Consider the following 17,842-nt stretch of genomic DNA (forward strand, 5'->3'; position numbering starts at 1 on the left):
AGAGTGGAAGTAGGAATAGTAGTAGGCTACTAGTAGTAGTAGTAGTAGTAGCAGTAGTGGTAGTAGTAATAGTAGCAGTAGCAGTAGCAGTAGTAGTAGTAGGCTAGTAGCAGTAGTAGTAGTAGTAGTAGTAGTAGTAGGCTAGTAGCAGTAGTAGTAGTAGTAGTAGTAGTAGTAGTAGTGGTAGTAGTAGTAGGCTAGTAGCAGTGGTAGTAGTAGTAGTAGTAGTAGTAGTAGTAGGCTAGTAGCAGTAGTAGTAGTAGTAGTAGTGGTAGTAGTAGTAGGCTAGTAGCAGTAGTAGTAGTAGTTGTAGTGGTATATAGTAATAATAGTAGTAGCAGTAGTAGTAATAGAGGTGTTTATATGGAGCTTTTATTTTGACGAGCCCGTTGCACCGGAAGCGGAAGGAGCAACGTCACCTATATGTTCGCATGTTGCTACTTGGTGATGGTTGATGCTAACACTGTGTTGTAGATACTGAGCCTGTTGAAACAGTTAAAGATGAACGGGCTGAATAAAACTCAGGAGTTTGACTCGTATGAGATCGAAGAGCCGAGCGACGAAGAGCGAGCGGAGAGCAGGTAGAGAAACTCCAGCTGCTGTTACTCTTTTACAAAACCCTTTAGCCTTAGTTAGCACCATGTGGCTAACGTGTGGCTAGCCGGCTGCATGCTAACATGTAAACAAACACTCTAACACTTGAACACTCTCATCCAGGTAACCAGTACACAGGTTAACACAAACTAATGGGGTTTCTGATGCAGTATGTTTCTCTAAACAGTGATGTTATCACTCGGGATTGATATTATTGATGATAGAGCTAGCCATGCTACTGATTTACTCTGCTGCTACTTCTGTTAGCTGCTGCTAATCTTCAATACTGCTGTTACCTTCATGCTTTTTCATGTATTCATTTTCTCCTTACTCATTCTTATACACTTTAACCATACTATGTCCTGAATATTGCAATAAATAAAGTCGTTTGTACATGATTATTCGCTGTTTTACACCTGGATATGCTGATTGACTAGCACTCCTGAAATGAAGATAGAGCAGAAAGTAAAAGAAGGAAAATAGAGAAACATCATAGAATAAAATAGAAACTTAAGACTTTTTAGGAATCAATAGGAGCCACGTTTGGCTTACATCCAGTGCATCAAGCAGCACTTTTTCCAACAAAATTTCAACTTTTAGAATTGGTTCATGGTGGAGAAAGATTGTGGGAATAAGAGGTGAACCAATGCTAAAATGTTAACTTTGATTGAAATAAGTGCTGCTTGGTGTTTTGAATGTATGCCGAATTGAAGAGTGACTCCTAACAATTCAGAAAAGATCTTAAGTTAGGTTCTACCAGGTTTGTATGTTTGCTGATAAGCAAGGCCACACCAAACAGCAAGATTTTTGAATGGAGCTTGGTGTGGCGTTCTCTAGATACAAGAGAGAATTGGGGCTAAACGTGTTGCTGCATAAATCTCCTGGCCTGAAGGTAAAGGAGAATATAAACATAACAGAACCAGAAAAAAAACCAACTCTCTGTCTTTCAGCTCAGAATAAAAGAATAAAATGGAAACCTCTCTCTCAGTTTAGATGATGGCCTGGCCTGAAGAAAGTAGAATTTAAAGAAATATATAATAGAGAACCACTAAAACAGAAACCCCCCCCCCTCTCTCTTTTTCTCTCTCTCCCTCTCGCTCTCTTTCTCCCTCTGTTTCTCTCTCTCTCTGTCTCTCTCCCTCTCTCTCTCTCTTCTCTCTCCCTCCCTCTCTCTTTCTCTCAGTTCGGAGGACGAGCTGGACGTGCTGCTGAACGGGACTCCGGACCAGAAGAGGAAGCTGATCAGAGAGTATCTGACGGGGGAGAGCGAGTCGTCCAGCGGCGATGAGTTTGAGAAGGAGATGGAGGCGGAGCTCAGCTCCACCATCAGGACCATGGAGGGAACCTGGGGGCCGGTGCCTGCAGGAGGGACAGGTGGGACAGGTGGGTCAGGTGGGTCCAGGTCCCGTTCCAGATCAGCAGTTTGAATGCTTCTTCATATTCCTTTCCGAAATGGGACTATTCAGGGTTTCTGGCAGGATATTTGTGTGTTTGTATAGTCAGCATTACAGAGAAGGTTTATTGATTTTATTCTGTTAACATTAGCTGAAGTTGTGTCAATGTAATGTTGAATTTCAGCGTTGCTTTACTCAATATGATGCCAGTATTCCCCTCATTGCTTGCAGCACTGCTTCTGGCCAGCAGATGGTGCAATTGGGCGCTGTGCTTTGGCTATGAAAACTGACTAGAAAATGTCATTCATTTCAGTTTTCAGGTAGTAAATACTACAGAAAATACTGTTCAGTTCAGCTTTCAGACAGTAAATACTACAGAAAATACTGTTTACTTCACTGTTTTAGTATAACTGCCATGTGAAACCTGCTATGTGCATGAATATACAGACTGTTCAGAGAACTGGGGTACCACTTTCTTGCCCCCAAACTCCCAAGAATTCAGTGTTCGCCCATAAATGTTGTTCTTGTCAGGGTGGAAAAGCCTGAAACAGCATTTAGACCATGGGACTCTTAACATTAACTAATGTTCATGAATATTAAATTATACAGTAAATACGTAATCAAATCATTCACCAACTCAGAATGCAATACTTGACTATCTGGAAATGTGATGCTGCTGTGTGTGTCCTTTAGCTTCAGCAGCGGGCTGGAGAGAGATAAACCCATAATGATGATGTGTGTGTTGGTTCTCCAGCAGAAACCTCAGGAACCAACAGCAGCGGAACCTCTGGACTTCCTGAACCTCAGCTGTACGACAAGATTTACTTCGACTCCGACTCGGAGGAGGAGGACACACCCAGTAAGATCTTTACATTTACATTGTCGGCATTTAGCTGACGCTTTAACCCAGACAGACCTCCAGTGAGGTCAACAGCAGAATGAGCTTCAACTAGATTATCAATATTACAAGAAACCAACAATAAGGAAGTCAGGGGTCAGAGGTCACACCACCCACACAATATTCCTGACCATAGAATGGTTAGTATGATAGACGAGAAGTGCTAGAAAAAGGAATAAAATAAGAAGAGCTGGGAGGTATTTTTTTTGAGGATACGATTTGAGGAGAAGGTGATGTGAAGGACCTTTTGAAAAGACATATGTCTAAATGCTATGGTAACATTTACTGTCAGCATGATTTACTCTGGCTGCAGTTACTCTTATTGTTTCAATGGGACCTTTATCTTCTGGTCATGGCAGGATGCATTAAATCACATGACTGGATGCACAAAAATCAGAATTCACATCTCTGTCGGACCTTTAAAGTGGTCGGACTTGCACTGTGATCCGAATTCTACGTAGTCTGGACACAATCACATAACATATAGCAATGTGATCTTATAAAATCACGTCTTAAAAATCAGGTCTCAAAAATGGCATTTAAACTGCAGCCTCTCTGGATCCTGAATCACAAGTCACTGGGCTGATGCTGCGTTCAGGTTGGACAGGAAAGTCAGTAGATACGAGCTTCCTAATAGAAGACGAAAACACGCTGCAGGCCCCCCTGTGGCCAATCAGTAACAACTAAACAGACTTTGTACCTTCCCCCTTAGGCCAATCAGTCCAATCAGTGTAAAATATTGTGTGTGACGGACATTTATCCTGTAAGAGTAGATGTCACTCTTCGTTAAACCTCGCCCCCCCCCACCCTCCCTCCCCCCAGGCAGCTCCACGGGTCGGAGGCGGAGCCAGCGGACGATACCGACCAATGACGAGCTGCTGTACGACCCGGACGAGGACGACAGGGACCAGGCCTGGGTGGACGCCAGGAGGAGGGTGTAAGAAACACCTCAGAGACTTACGGTGTTTTGTAGTTTTATTAGTTTAGGGATTTATTATTTAAATATTGTAAATTAGGAATGCTATGAAAACGAGTAAGAGTGAAAACAGGACTTTCTAGCTGCTGCTACTTTGGGAAATATGGCACTGAAAAAAGTGAAAAATGAAAACATATGTTAACATATAACGTCACAAAATCATTCAAAATCACCGAGACAAAAAGAAAGTGTTCACAATTTTTAGCAAAAATAATCAGGATTATCATTTTTGCCGTAATGTCGCAGCGCTGCTCTCGTCCTGCTCAGGTACAACAGCGGCAGACGGCGGGCGGCGGGGGTTCGGTCGCGGCCCGGTCAGGCTCACGGTTTACCGAGCAGCGACGCCGTTCTCAACTGTCCCGCCTGCATGACCACGCTCTGCCTGGACTGCCAGAGGTGAGAGAGGCCGCCTGCAAACTGGGGATGTGTAGATATTCAATATATCACAATATAAAAATGTGTCAGTCCGTATGTTGTGTCAGGAACATGAATGGTGATATCAGCTCCATGTTATTCTGCTGTCAGGAACATGAATGGTGATATCAGCTCCATGTTATTCTGCTGTCAGGAACATGAATGGTGATATCAGCTCCATGTTATTCTGCTGTCAGGAACATGAATGGTGATATCAGCTCCATGTTATTCTGCTGTCAGGAACATGAATGGTGATATCAGCTCCATGTTATTCTGCTGTCAGGAACATGAATGGTGATATCAGCTCCATGTTATTCTGCTGTAGTAATCACTAATGAGACTCTTGACCATCACAGTTTCACAAGCTCTCCATCCAAATTATATTATTGTCACTTTGTAATGACATTTTTAAATTCTTGTTTACCTTCTAGCAGCCAATGGCATCGCTAGAAAGATTTGAGTCTGACAGAATTCTGCTCAGTCAGACTTTGTTGTCACTGAACTTTTATTGATCACATCGTATCCTGCTTGGATTGAATCCTGAACCTCAGATCAGGTATTGAATCGTATCAGGAGAGAAACAGATCGCCCCGTCCCCAGTTCTATTCCCAATTAAATTTAGTGGAACAGTAACTGAACCTCTCAACAACCCTGTCTGCATGCTTTATACAGGGAGGTGTACCTAATAAAGTGTTAAGTACAAAGTTTTTATATAAGTGGAAAGTGACTAATCTCTCTGATAAACTGTTGAAATGTTGATGGATAAATTTCAGTCAGCAGTTACTTTTCAAAACGTACAAAGTGTTTTGGAGTTGAACCTTTAAAATCCTGCTGCTGTTTCCCCACAGACACGATAAGTACCGGACGCAGTACCGAGCCATGTTCGTCATGAACTGCACCGTGAAGAGAGACGAGGTGCTGCGCTACAAGACCCAGCCAGAGAAGAAGAAACAGAGGAGCAGGAAGAGGAGGAAGGGACAGAAAGAAACGACAGAAACAACAACAACAACAACAGCAGCAGCAGCAGATGAGGTTCCCGACCCGGCGCCCAGAGGGATGGAGGAGGACGAGGTCTACCACCCGGTCCAGTGCACCGAGTGCTCTACCGAGGTCGCCGTGTTCGATAAAGAGGAAGTCTACCACTTCTTCAACATCCTGGCCAGCCACTGCTGACAGACGCAGGACCGAGCCGTTCGGTCTGAGTGTCTCCGGCCCTCAAACCTCAGATCGGCACTCCGGGTCTTCGAAAAGTTCCCGACCTTCAGTTGCAGTTTTTGATACGGACCGGGTCTTCCGCTACTGCTTTTTGAGTTTTTTTTATTTACTATCAAACCGTTTTACTACACTCTTCCCCGGCCTTCTGTGTTAGAGACTGAGAAGTGCGACGAGTCTGTTCAGTTCAGTTCCTTGCAGCTGAAGCATGCAGCAGTGAAGTGAACACGGCAAAGTTAGAGACGGGAAGTGTGTTAATTGCCAAACAAAATAAAAACAAGACAAAAACAAAGCTGTGACAGTATGACTTTTATTAGTTGCTGCAACCGACCTGATGACGACCAGCTGGCAGCACTTCCTGCTCTGTTGGCGACAGCGCAGCTCAGTACACCAGACTGTGAACGCACCATCAGTCACTCTGCTGCTGTAAGGAAACTGATCCTGGACTGCGAAGAACTGAACCGAACTGAACTGAACTGAACTGAACTGAACTGAACTGAGCTGAACTGAACACACTTTTCTACCACAGCCGCTCACACACACTCTGTGTGATGCGAGTACATTTTTGGGACTTAAATATGGGAAGAAACACCGTAATGAAACCGTATGGCATTAAGATTTCATATTCTGTGTTCATTTCAGTCAGTTCGGTGACAGGCTCAGTGTTTTGCGATGCTGCAAAGGCAAAAGAAAAGAACCAATAAGGTTAAAGGAATCGTATTTCAGTAGAGTCGACATGCTCAGATCTGATTGGCTCCCGAGTGTGGCTTGAAATGATGTCATCAGATATACTAGTTTCCCAAAACCAAGTTTGTCTCTGTTGTAAGTGAACGGATCAAAGATGAACTTGATGCTTCTGGGAAATGCATCCCTCCTTTTGTTCTGTTGTAAATCCAGTTTTATACTGATGTAAGGACAGGAGAATTACACCTGCGGAGGCACACAGTGTGTTAAATGCATTTCATCACACAGTGTACAGTAACGTAATAAAGCTCGTAAAAGTTTGGTTTTTGGAGGGAGAAACTGTACAGCTAGTAGTTTTTTATTTGGTTTACTGGAGCTCTCCTGACTTTTTTTACTCAGAGAGACACTCAGCTTGTTTTTAATTTCAGAGTTAATTGAGCATTGATGCCAAAAGTTGTGATTAATTCTGTTATTATCTGCCTTGTCATTTAAATGATATTCTCTAAAAATGAGTGTTGCTTGATTGATTGATTGTTTGGATTCAGTATTTTGTGTGGATGTACAGTATGTCCAGGTGTAGTGTAGCATGTGTATTCTCAGCACATGTGAAAACTCTCAGGAGGCCTGACTTCAGATATAATAAGAGCAAAACTTTAATGATCCCTGTGGGGAAATTTGGACAGTGCAGAAGTAAACAAGATACAGCACAACAAGAGTAGATTATAAACAGGTATATGGCAAATGGGGGATATTTATACCCCAGTATAAATGCGTCTGACAATTTCAACACAATAATGTAACACAATAAGTAGAAATGTATGAAAGGATTAAAAAAATAAAATTATGAGGTTGTGCAAAATAATACCAGGAGTACATACTGGAAAAACAAGAAAAATGTGTATATGAAAGTAGATACTGAAAGAAATTAAATGTGATATGTGATCTAAAAATATACCAAAGATGTGAAATATATGCAGTATGAGATAAGTGAAAATTTAACAAATAGAAAGCTTTATATGTGTCATTAGAATGATATTCAAATACACTGAAAATATGTCGTCATACACTTCATATTATAAACTTCTGTTAGTTGCGACGTGTCTTTTATTTTGAAATTTCCGGGGAAGTGCGCACTTTCCACCAGGAAGTAGGAACTCCCTTGGTTTAGCGTGCCCTACAACGCGGAGCTGTGATTGGCTGGAGAGGAGCACCTTGTGATTATACGTCACACATCACCAGGAAATTATCCACGAAGAAAAGCAAAAAAAAAAAAAAACGAGGAAAGAAAATAAATTAGCCTGTGAGAAAGTTGAGAAGAAGATGGCTCTGGGTGACTGTTGGAAGCAGCTGTCGTGGTTCTACTACCAGTACCTGCTCGTCACGGCGCTCTACATGCTGGAGCCGTGGGAGCGGACGGTGTTCAGTATCCTTTCCATTGGGAAACTACTTCTGACTTGACTTAAACAAAGCGAGCCGGAATGCTAACTTTAGCTATCTAACGTTAGCATAGCCAGGTTAACGTACTTACCTGGTAGAACATAACTTTAGGATATTTTACAAATCGATAGGGGCTTCTGGTAAATTCGGCATATATATATAAACCACCAGTGAGCCATTTCTTCATTAAAATCTCAACTTTCCGAATCGCTTCAAACTGCTCGCTACTCACTACCGCCCACCACGGTGTTTTGATGGAAGGGGATTGTGGGAATTACAGGTGAACTAATTGTAAAAGTTGACATTTTATCAAAAAATAAGTGCCGCTTAAAGTATTGGACGCATGCCGAATTTGAAATGGTTCCCTAATGATTCGTTTTAGGTCTTGAATTATGTTCTTCTAGTTATGTACCGCTGCCGATAAGTAAGGCGGCGTTAAACAGCTAGATTTTTAAATGGAGTTCAGCCTGGAGGCGTCTGTAGGACAGAACGGGAGGCACCGTGGCTAAGCTAGCTAACGCGTTAGCCCAGAAGCAAAGACAGCCTCTGTTCTTCTGTCATGTGATCTGTTGGCTGAGCTGAGTTTACCCAGACTGTTTGTGAAAGCTCTTTGTGAGGTAAAGTCACAGCATACATACTTGTAAGTAAACAAAATATTAATGCTTTTCTGAAAATGTGACCTGTGATAGTCCAACAACATGGACAGTGTCACATTATATAGATGATGTATTGTCTTCCAACAGTTGTCACCCTAAGCTTGTGTGTCATTACTTACCTGAGGGTCGTGAGAGAGAGAGAACTACACTGACCATAATTCATTGCACCTAAGACAGGCAGTGCATCTGTGCTCCTTGTAGTTGCAGTGTGTCTGAATGGAGAGACAGTTTGAAAGTTTGAAGCCTCCATGATCAGATGGAAGTGTAATAATCAGCTGATGTTTCAACGTCGTTAGTTTGGAATAGATTTAGAGAATTAAGTGCTTAAGCTACACCAGAGGGAGTGCGTCTGGTTGTGATCAGCATCCGGTTGCCGTTAGTGATGGACGATCTGCTCGTCTCAGGATATGATTTGATACGTGGCATGTGGTTCAGGATTCAATACAACCAGGATACGATGTAATAAATAAAAGTCCAGAGACAACAAAGTCTGAATGTGCAGAATTAGGTTTATTTCTGAGTCACAAATCTTTCTAGCAACAGCATTGGCTGCTAGAATGTAAACAACAATTTAACAACAGTAAGAGTCTAACAGCCATGTGACATTGCAATTTGTATTGTGATATATTGAATTTCGATATATTGTCGCATCCCTAGTTGCCGTCAGTGTCTGGTTGCTGTCGGTGTTGCATTGCCATAGAAGGGAGTTTTTCTTCCATAACAGCGTCCGGGCCAGAAAGTGCGTTTTAAAAGCCAGAAATCTCAGCAGCTGGTCAAGTACGTTAATCAATGAGTCATTGATCAACAGCAGTATCAATCCCTACAGATATTATGGTCTGTTTGTCCTGGGACAGTTGAAACCTGAATTATTCTGTCTTTCCAAGTCCTTCCTTAACCGTCTGTCTGTCAGACTCCCTGCTGGTGTCAGTAGCCGGCATGGCGGTGTACACCGGCTACGTCTTCATGCCGCAGCACATCATGGCTATCCTGCATTACTTCGAGGTGGTCCAGTGACGCGGTGACTCCGCCCCCCCGCCCCGCCCACCTGCCCATCCTGTCTGTCTCTGGCTCCCTGTCTGTCTGCCCCGCCTGTCTGTCTGTCATCTCCTGGGTCCGGGGTGCGTCGAGGTGGAGGTCCCCCCCCCCCCCCCCCCCCCCCTTTCCAAAGCTAATTCAATGTGGTCCAACCTCCACCCACCTGGGCTGCTGCGGGCTGGTGAAGGCAGCGCCCCCACACGCCGTCTTGAGACGCCATGTTGGATGTCATTTCCCGGACTGGACCGATCATCCTTCGCTCATCTGAACGGGAGCGTGAGCCGCGTTTGGGGAAGCGGAGCGGGCGGCTTGGAGGCGGAGCTTAGCACAAAGTCTTCAAATGATTGACAGCCGGAAGGTGCGCTGGATTTAAGCTCGATTGGTTTCATGTGGTGTTCTTTTTTTTTATTTATTTGTTTCTTTTTTTGTCTCCTGTGCCTGCGGCGAGTGTTTTAATCAGCGCACCTTACCGTTTAGAAAATGCGGTATGAAAGTGTAAAATGTATAATTAGGTGACGTCTGACTGGACCGTCACCGTCTTCCAACGGGACATTAAACCATTGTTGTCTTACAGAGTTTTATTCAGGGCGGGACTCTCAGCGGCCGGCGGATTCCAAAACACTTCGGCCATTTTCTCCATTTCTCCCGGCCAGCTCTGGTTTCTAGAGCAGGATGGACTCAGAGCGACGGCCGCCGGCTGCTGATGAAGCAGAACTTCAGACGTTTTAAACCTGGACTCTTATTTTCCTTCTTTCTCCATCATCATACCGATCGTTTTTGACCAAAATCTGTTCAGCTGCTTCACTACAGAGCGTCTTGTGTCTTCGCCTCGCGGCTCTCCGGTCCTAACGGGCCGATGGACTCTCCAAAAACCGACTCCCCAGAGCCACTTACCGCTCGTTCTGTAATGAGTTGATAAATAAGATGTGAATGAAATCTGACTTCAGCCATTTCTCCTGCAGTTGTGAAGCTGCCTTGGCTGTCACTTTTTTTCCTCCCCTTTTCACCTTTTTTTCCTCTTCGCCGGCCGGCTGCAGCTGCCTGTTTACTAGAGCTGAACAATTAATCGAGGGGAATCAAAATTGCAATATGAACGTCTGCAATTTCTGCAAAATCGCAAAGGCTGCAGTTAATTTCTTCAGAGAGAGTTCGGTCCAAACTGGATTTGTGAACAAGGAGTTTTAGAGCTGCAGGTGATCTTTGGTCCATGAATCAAACTCAGTAAATCCTGCACGCTGACGTCTATTTTTTTTAATCACTTTTCTTAAAACAATTTTAAAGTTCTACAAAATTGATGACAAAATTAAGTTAATCACAATTAGATTTTTCTCAGTATTTTCCAGCCCTACTGTCTACATGTGCCGCGGTGTAAAGCGGTTCAAAATAAGCTAAATCTGTCGAGTCATGGATAAAGTGGAAATGAAATGTGTGCATGAGTCATTACAGAGTGGAGAGCAGGATGTAAGAAGCTCTGTAGTGAAGCAGTTAACCGGATGATGGTCAGAATCGATCGGCACGACGGGGAAAGATGAGAAAATAGAGTCCGGGTAGAAAATGGGAGGAGTTCTACTTTACTTTCCCTCCCTGGTTTTATCGCACAGCGAACAGCGTTAACGGTTCCGTCTCCTGTTTGCACAAACGTCGTAAATGTTCAACGTTTCCATTTTTCTGTAATCACATTTTACGATACGTATTCTACTACTGATATCCCTCGGAAATTGTGATTTATTTTCTTTGCAAAAATTGTGTATTTTTCTTGATTATGTGTATATAATCTTGTATACATATTTGTAAAGTTTTGTAGTCGGACATGTTGGCTCATAGGATAAAATATTATTATATTTGTGGTTTTGAGACTGAGCTTCCTGAGGCTGAGGAGCGTCTCCGATGCTAAATACTGTTATATTACTCCAAATCATTAAAGGGATATTTCACTAAGCTGCCGCATTTTCTTTTTCACTACATTTACATGATGTCATTTCCTCAGCTGTTGACCTCTGACATCACCTCTGACATCATCAGTCAGGAGTGTGTGTTCACTACCAGCCTGTATGGAGCGCTTCAGTCCAAAACGCTATACAGCCGTGAAAAATCAGGAATAAATATCAGGAAAAAACATTAATGATTATGTCCTCAAAAATAAACTCTTCTGTTAGCAAATGACTCCTAACTTCAATACAAACTAGAGCTGAAACGATTAGTCGATTAGCTGATCGACAGAAAATTATAGATTATAGTTCTGATCATTGATTAATCGTTTTAGTCATTTATCAAGTAAAAATACCAAGTTCATGGTTACAGCTTCACAAATGCTATAAGATTTGCTGCTTTTCTGTTTCATATCATTATAAAATGAATACTTTTTTTTTTTTTGCTGTTATTCAGACTAAGCAAACTATTTGAAGAATAACTTTTGACTCTGGGAAGCTGTGATGGGCATTTGTCATTATTTTTTGCATTTTGTAGACTAAATTATTAATCGATTAATATAAAAAAATGATTGATAGATTAATCGATAATGAAAATAATCGTTAGTTGCAGCCCTAATACTGACTCATAATGTGCTTCACTTTCATGCCAGCTTTCAATATGGCAGAGTGGGACTTTTGTGAGCCTTTTTTATTATGGTAGATATCTCACTTTGGAATGAAACTTCATATACAGATTTACTCTCTTAATGCCGCGGTTCCTCTGTGATTTTAATACAGCACCGGGTTTTGGGATATTTTTAGTTTTTTGTTCCACATCTAGATCTGTCCCTGTTTTGGTCCAGTTCTGTTTTTATGGCAGGTTTCACTGCTAGAAACTATTTTCTGTGGGTTAATTCAACATGAGGACTCCAGTTTAGTTGTAAGTCTGGCTTCATTATGGAGTTATTTTAACATCAAATCTCCAGCAGTGACGACGGGTCTTTACTGTGAAGACGCTCCGCTGCAAAACTGCAAAATGAACCCAGAGGAAAGAAACGCTGTGATGGGGGAAAAACTGCAAATGGTCAACAAAACATGTGGAGAACAAAAGAAACCTTCCTGCACACTGTCTCATTCCTGTTATTACAACATTTTAATGAGAAAAAATACATTTCAGTGTTGTGACCTTCACTAGACTGAAGCGTCCTGTATTTCTTCTTATTTAGGTGTTGTAATAGCACTCATCAGACACCAGGTGGGAGTGTTTCCATGGTTTGTAGCTGCCTGCTCTTTTCCTACTGAACCTGCACCCAAAAACAAAAAAGAGGATTTTAAGGACTTAATGTTATTGCAAAATTGCTGCTTTAAAAAATTACTTACAAATCCCAGAAAGTTTCGGTGCATCTGCTTTAGTTGAAATTTGTGTTAGAAGTGATTTTTTTTTTTTCCAGACACCCATAACGGAAAGAAGTTAAAAAGATGAAACTGGGTCGTTACAGCAGCAAATGGTGACAGGATACAGCAAAGAAAATATACGGAAAAAAATAACAATAGAGCAAATAAGTGGTGTTAAACAGGGCCGGATTAACCAACCACAGGGTCATAAACACACAATCAATAGGTGGCTGTTCAATAATTGTCCCGGGGCATGTGCCCTGCACGCCCGGTCGGTAATAGAGGCATGGTGCCCAACATAATGCAACTGACAACTACAACACTAGAATGTGTTGAGTAGAAATATATGAATGAAAAGTATGAAAAATATACGTGAATTACAGCATGTATGACAAGCTGGGTTCAATTCCCAACTCATGACAGGTTTTTGACTATGAAGTTTTTATTTCTGTGAAACGTCTTACTGAAGCAGGAGCAAAACCTGAAGCTAACCTGAAGCTAACTGTTGTAGCTGCTAAACTGAAGCGTTAGCTAACCTTGTCATGAGACCAACAGGTGGAAATGTCCAGTCCAGTTCCTGCTGTTGGACCAGAATCCTTTTCTGGAGGAGAAACCTGATCTGAACATTCATTTCCACAGCATGTAATCTTCATTTCTAACCTTTCTCACCTGTGTAAATTAGATAAGCCTGTCACTGTGGACCGTCAAGACAAGCCCCAACAGAAACCTGTATTTCCTGCAGGGAGATACTGTCTCGTTGTGACATCAGTTACAGTGAAACACCATCTTAAATTTCCTTGAATTCCCCTCTCTGTCATATCTGCTCCAGCTGTCAGACAGATGGATGGATGGAGGAGAAGTGACTTATTTCTATTGAATGAACTAAGGTTAGACCGATGTATGAAGCCGATATTGGCCTTTTATTATTAAAAATTAAATATCAACTCACAAGTAGCTGTTTTATTGGTGTGCATGAAAACAACACAACCCAGTGCCTCAAAAAAAGTCGAAAGTAGTTGAACGTTTGACGGACTTCGTCAGCCAATGAAATCTGTACAGAGTGCTTCTAAAGGTCTGGAGCCCCGCCCACAACAACAAAACCTATAGGCGGTTTCAATGCAGACTTGAACGTGATGGATGCTGAACGTCCCTCAAGTGTCTCATGGTCTAAATGTTTCAGAGGCTTTTCCACCCTGACAGGAATCAAACTGTGGGGGGGGAACGCTGAGCTTTGGGGCATGAAAATGGTTAAATTTATACATATTGTATATCGGCTATCAGTGGCTTCAATCAAAGAAAATTCAGTATCAGCCTTCAAAAACCCATATCTGTTTATCATGGAGTGAACCAAGGGCCTTCCTCTTCACCTTACAACACACACACACACACACACACACACACACACACACACGCACACATACACACTGCCTGGGTGTCATTCTCTCTCTCTCTCTCCCTCTCTCTCTCTCTCTCTGGCAGCAGGTCAGAATGGAAATAGCAGCCTGGTTAGTGTTTAACTCGGACGATGAGGCTCTTCTCACGTACACAGCAAGCTGCTGCCTGGAGTTTGAACCCCCGGCGTCTGAAGCACCAAACATGCAGAAACAGGCCTCTATCCAGGCTCTATCCAGGCTCTATCCAGACTCTATCCAGACTCTATCCAGGCTCTATCCAGACTCTATCCAGGCTCTATCCAGGCTCTATCCAGGCTCTATCCAGACTCTATCCAGACTCTATCCAGACTCTATCCAGGCTCTATCCAGGCTCTATCCAGACTCTATCCAGACTCTATCCAGGCTCTATCCAGGCTCTATCCAGACTCTATCCAGGCTCTATCCAGGCTCTATCCAGACTCTATCCAGGCTCTATCTAGGCTTTATCCAGGCTCTATCCAGGCTTTATCCAGGCTCTATCCAGGCTCTATTCAGGCTCTATCCAGGCTCTATCTAGGCTTTATCCAGACTCTATCCAGGCTTTATCCAGGCTTTATCCAGGCTCTATCCAGGCTCTATTCAGGCTTCACCCAGGCTCTATCCAGGCTTTATCCAGGCTCTATCCAGACTCTATCCAGACTCTATCCAGCCTCTATCCAGACTCTATCCACACTCTATCCAGACTCTATCCAGGCTCTATCCAGACTCTATCCAGACTCTATCCAGACTCTATCCACACTCTATCCAGACTCTATCCACACTCTATCCAGACTCGATCCAGACTCTATCCAGGCTCTATCCAGGGTCTATCCAGACTCTATCCAGGCTCTATCCAGGCTCTATCCAGGCTCTATCCAGGCTCTCTCCAGGCTCTGGGATGAGGTGATAAACCTGTGGGTCTCTGTTCTCCAGCAGAACATCGTGAATCTTCATCCACTCCAGAGCAGACTCCTCATCCTCTTCTTAAACAGCAAGCACAGACTTTGCTAAGTTTCTCTCATTTTTCAACAACTTTTTCAACAATGCTATTCTAGGGCTGAGCAATACAGCCTGAGATTCTTATCACTGTATACTGTCACATTTACCTCGACAATGATAAATTAAATGATAACTTTTCTAACCCCAGTGCAGAAATACTACATTCACCATTAGCGGCATAAATATAATAAGTATGCTTGTTGGCTACTTGACAAATGTATTTTCCGAACATACAGACATGTCAAAAAATGTGGTTGGTGAGAAAGTGCCAGTGTCGGCACTTTTTGGTAAATTTTCGGTAGCCATACGTTATTCCCTTTGTTATTTCGGGTTAGATAGCTAGTGCTAATTAGATAGCTTTCAAATTTTGCCAAACTTTGTATTGCATAGCAACCGGAATGATGTAGGTTGGCGTGGAAGCTGGATTCAAGAGTCGGGGTCCCAGTCTGGGATGGGGGCGGAGCTGAGGTCGAGGTTGGAACTGGGTTTCCGGTCAGAGTCGGGGTTATAGATGGGGTCGGAGCCAGGAATGGGACTGGAGTAGGGGTCACGGTCGATGCCGGAGTTGGGATTGGGGTTGGAGCCTGGTTCAGAGTTGGGGTCCATGGGGTTGGAGCTGAAGTTGGGGTTGGAACTGGGTTTCTAGTTGGGGTCAGGGTGATAGATGAGGTTGTAGCCAGGAATAGGACTGGGGTTAAGGTCGGGATTGGGGTTATAGACAGGGTGGGGGCCGGGAATGGGCCAGGGGTTGAAGTTTGGTTTAGGGGTTGAGTCCCAGTCCGAGAAAGGGTCAGGGTTGAACGACCAGTAGGGGTCAGGGTTGATACTGGAGTTGGGTCGTGCCCTGTACTCTCCGAAGACCCCGAACCTGGACTGCCCAGCCCAAATCCAAAGACCAGCGGCGTTGCAGCAGCCACAGACTGGTGCTGCAGTATGTCGCACCCTGCATGAGCTCCTACGGTCTTTGCATCATGGACAGATTCCTCAGGAATAAAATCGGGAAGCGGATTTTGCAGGAAGTGAGGGACGTTCACCCCACTGGGAAGATGCGGGACGGCGAGCTGGCCAGCGGGGGTTTTGGCAACAACAGGAATGTTCGGGGAGATAAAATCGCCTGGGTGGAAGGAAACGAACCGGGCTGCGAGAACATTGGCTACCTGCTGATGAGAATGAACAAACTGATCGCCTTTACACAGACGGAGGAGGAAGCTGGGAACCTACAAAATCTGAGGGAAACACAAGGTTAGTAGCCTTCACCAAAGAGTTACTGGTCCTTCTTATGTCTAGGAACCCCAAACAGATCCGCATTAAGGCCCTGACACACCAGCCCGACGGTCGGCCGTTGGCCAATGTTGGGCCGTCGGTAAGCGTCGGTGTCCCTAGTTTTTGCGGTGTGTCCCGCACCGTCGGCACTAGTCGGACCCTGTCGGCGGCTTTTCGGCCGATTGAGCGTGTTGAATCGGCGGCGGAGCCCGTCGGTGAGAGAGATCACTCTGATTGGTAGTTCGTTGTTTTGCCTCTTGATAATTGGACTGATAAATTCCTTCAACATGTGGAACTGAACAGGAAAGAGCCGAGCAAAATTTTTAAAATCGGAGGTTTCATTTATCTCCAGCTCTCGACACAGGTTCGGGAAAGCCCCTTGAGCCTGTCGCTGGAGTAACATTATTCATGATTTCACCCATTTAGTGCGGTTTCTCCTTATTTTTCGCCTCCGCCTCTTCCTTTCTTCTTCCACAACCAAAAGACCAAGGGCTGACAACGCCAGTGCCATTTGCAACTTCTTATCAGACATAAGGTATGGAGAGTTATTTCCCCTCACGCAGGCGCAGAACGTACGTGCTAGTTGGCCGTCGGCTGTAGTCTTTGCGGTGTGTTCAAGTGCAACTTTTTGGACCAGACGCAGGCGAGGTGAGGCGACGCAACAGTCGCCCCTCGTCGCTGCTGGTTCTTTGACGTCGGTTTGGTGTGTCAGGGCCTTTAGGCCCCACAGACCCAACTGGATAGTTTTTTGTTCCTGGGACCCCCTATCTGAAAAGATATCTGTTTTTAGGTGATGTCGAGAAGAATTACATAACTGGCAGTGGTGTAAAGAGTCCAAGAATGTCCTACTCAAGTAGAAGTACTGTTACTTTGCTGATATTTTACTGAAGTAGAAGTAAAAGTACCGGTGTAAAAATCTACTGCAGTAAAAGTAAAAAGTGTGTGATTTAAAATGTCGTCAGAGTAAAAGTTCCTGAGTTCCTCTTTAGAACAGAGAACGTTGTTAGCTGTGATCTTTTCCATGTGATTCTAACAGGAGAGAGGTCAGAGTTCAAACTAGATTCTTTTCACTGGAAACATTAGAAACGACAAAATAAAGTGCAGAAACAAAGTAAAGTCAGATTCCTCTTCTCACTGTGAATGGATCCACAGTTTGTCAGTTTCTGTTGATCCAGTTTCTGTTGATCCAGTTTCTGTTGATCCAGTTTCTGTTGATCCAGTTTCTGTTGCTGATGGAGAGACACAATCTGTTCTGTGATGGATGGATTTAAAATGGACTGAAGGACAATACTTCAGTAAAAAGTGTACTTAAAAGTAAAATTACTAAAATATACTCAAAGTACACACATGAGTAAATGTAATTAGTTACTTCCATCCATGATAAGGGTTGGTGAGGTAGAAATGTATCAAAACAGTAATTTTCCTCCATCTCTAATGTATAGTGAAAGAAATATCAGCTACAGTGAAAGTAAACTAGCTTCAATTTCACTGTGACCCTTACTAAAATGGTTTGAATGTGTATTATTATTATTATTATAGGTCTAGTGTCCTAAAATATTGTGC

At 43.4% G+C, this 17,842-nt stretch overlaps 2 protein-coding genes across 6 annotated transcripts; both read left to right on the plus strand.

Moving 5' to 3' along the window:
- Positions 1 to 450: 450 nt before the first annotated feature.
- eapp (e2f-associated phosphoprotein) lies at positions 451 to 6,647 on the plus strand. 5 transcript variants are annotated; one of them, XM_078282331.1, is made up of 6 exons: positions 451 to 581; positions 1,778 to 1,986; positions 2,743 to 2,847; positions 3,709 to 3,823; positions 4,130 to 4,258; positions 5,125 to 6,647. In XM_078282331.1, the coding sequence occupies exons 1-6, from the start codon at positions 502 to 504 to the stop codon at positions 5,447 to 5,449; spliced, it is 963 nt and encodes a 320-aa protein (XP_078138457.1). In that variant the 5' UTR covers positions 451 to 501; the 3' UTR covers positions 5,450 to 6,647. The 5 variants fall into 5 exon arrangements, with proteins under 5 accessions (XP_078138457.1, XP_078138458.1, XP_078138459.1 ...); XM_078282332.1 differs by having other exon boundaries at positions 1,778 to 1,977; XM_078282333.1 differs by having other exon boundaries at positions 1,778 to 1,977; positions 2,746 to 2,847.
- Positions 6,648 to 7,446: 799 nt separating this feature from the next.
- sptssa (serine palmitoyltransferase, small subunit A) lies at positions 7,447 to 9,349 on the plus strand. The gene is made up of 2 exons (XM_078282329.1): positions 7,447 to 7,595; positions 9,176 to 9,349. The coding sequence occupies exons 1-2, from the start codon at positions 7,493 to 7,495 to the stop codon at positions 9,277 to 9,279; spliced, it is 207 nt and encodes a 68-aa protein (XP_078138455.1). The 5' UTR covers positions 7,447 to 7,492; the 3' UTR covers positions 9,280 to 9,349.
- The last annotated feature ends 8,493 nt before the right edge of the window (positions 9,350 to 17,842 follow it).

The sequence above is a fragment of the Centroberyx gerrardi genome, unplaced genomic scaffold (assembly GCF_048128805.1).
Source record: "Centroberyx gerrardi isolate f3 unplaced genomic scaffold, fCenGer3.hap1.cur.20231027 Scaffold_76, whole genome shotgun sequence".
Taxonomy (NCBI): Eukaryota; Metazoa; Chordata; class Actinopteri; order Beryciformes; family Berycidae; genus Centroberyx; species Centroberyx gerrardi.

What these genes read in the sequence shown, in the direction of transcription:
- sptssa (XM_078282329.1), top strand. Translation starts at nt 7,493, where the DNA reads ATGGCTCTGGGTGACTGTTGGAAGCAGCTGTCGTGGTTCTACTACCAG. An exon ending in GTGGGAGCGGACGGTGTTCA is followed by an intron (nt 7,596 to 9,175) that starts GTATCCTTTCCA and finishes TCTGTCTGTCAG; the next exon opens with ACTCCCTGCTGGTGTCAGTA.
- eapp (XM_078282331.1), top strand. Translation starts at nt 502, where the DNA reads ATGAACGGGCTGAATAAAACTCAGGAGTTTGACTCGTATGAGATCGAA. An exon ending in GGAGGAGGAGGACACACCCA is followed by an intron (nt 2,848 to 3,708) that starts GTAAGATCTTTA and finishes CCCTCCCCCCAG; the next exon opens with GCAGCTCCACGGGTCGGAGG. An exon ending in CTCTGCCTGGACTGCCAGAG is followed by an intron (nt 4,259 to 5,124) that starts GTGAGAGAGGCC and finishes GTTTCCCCACAG; the next exon opens with ACACGATAAGTACCGGACGC.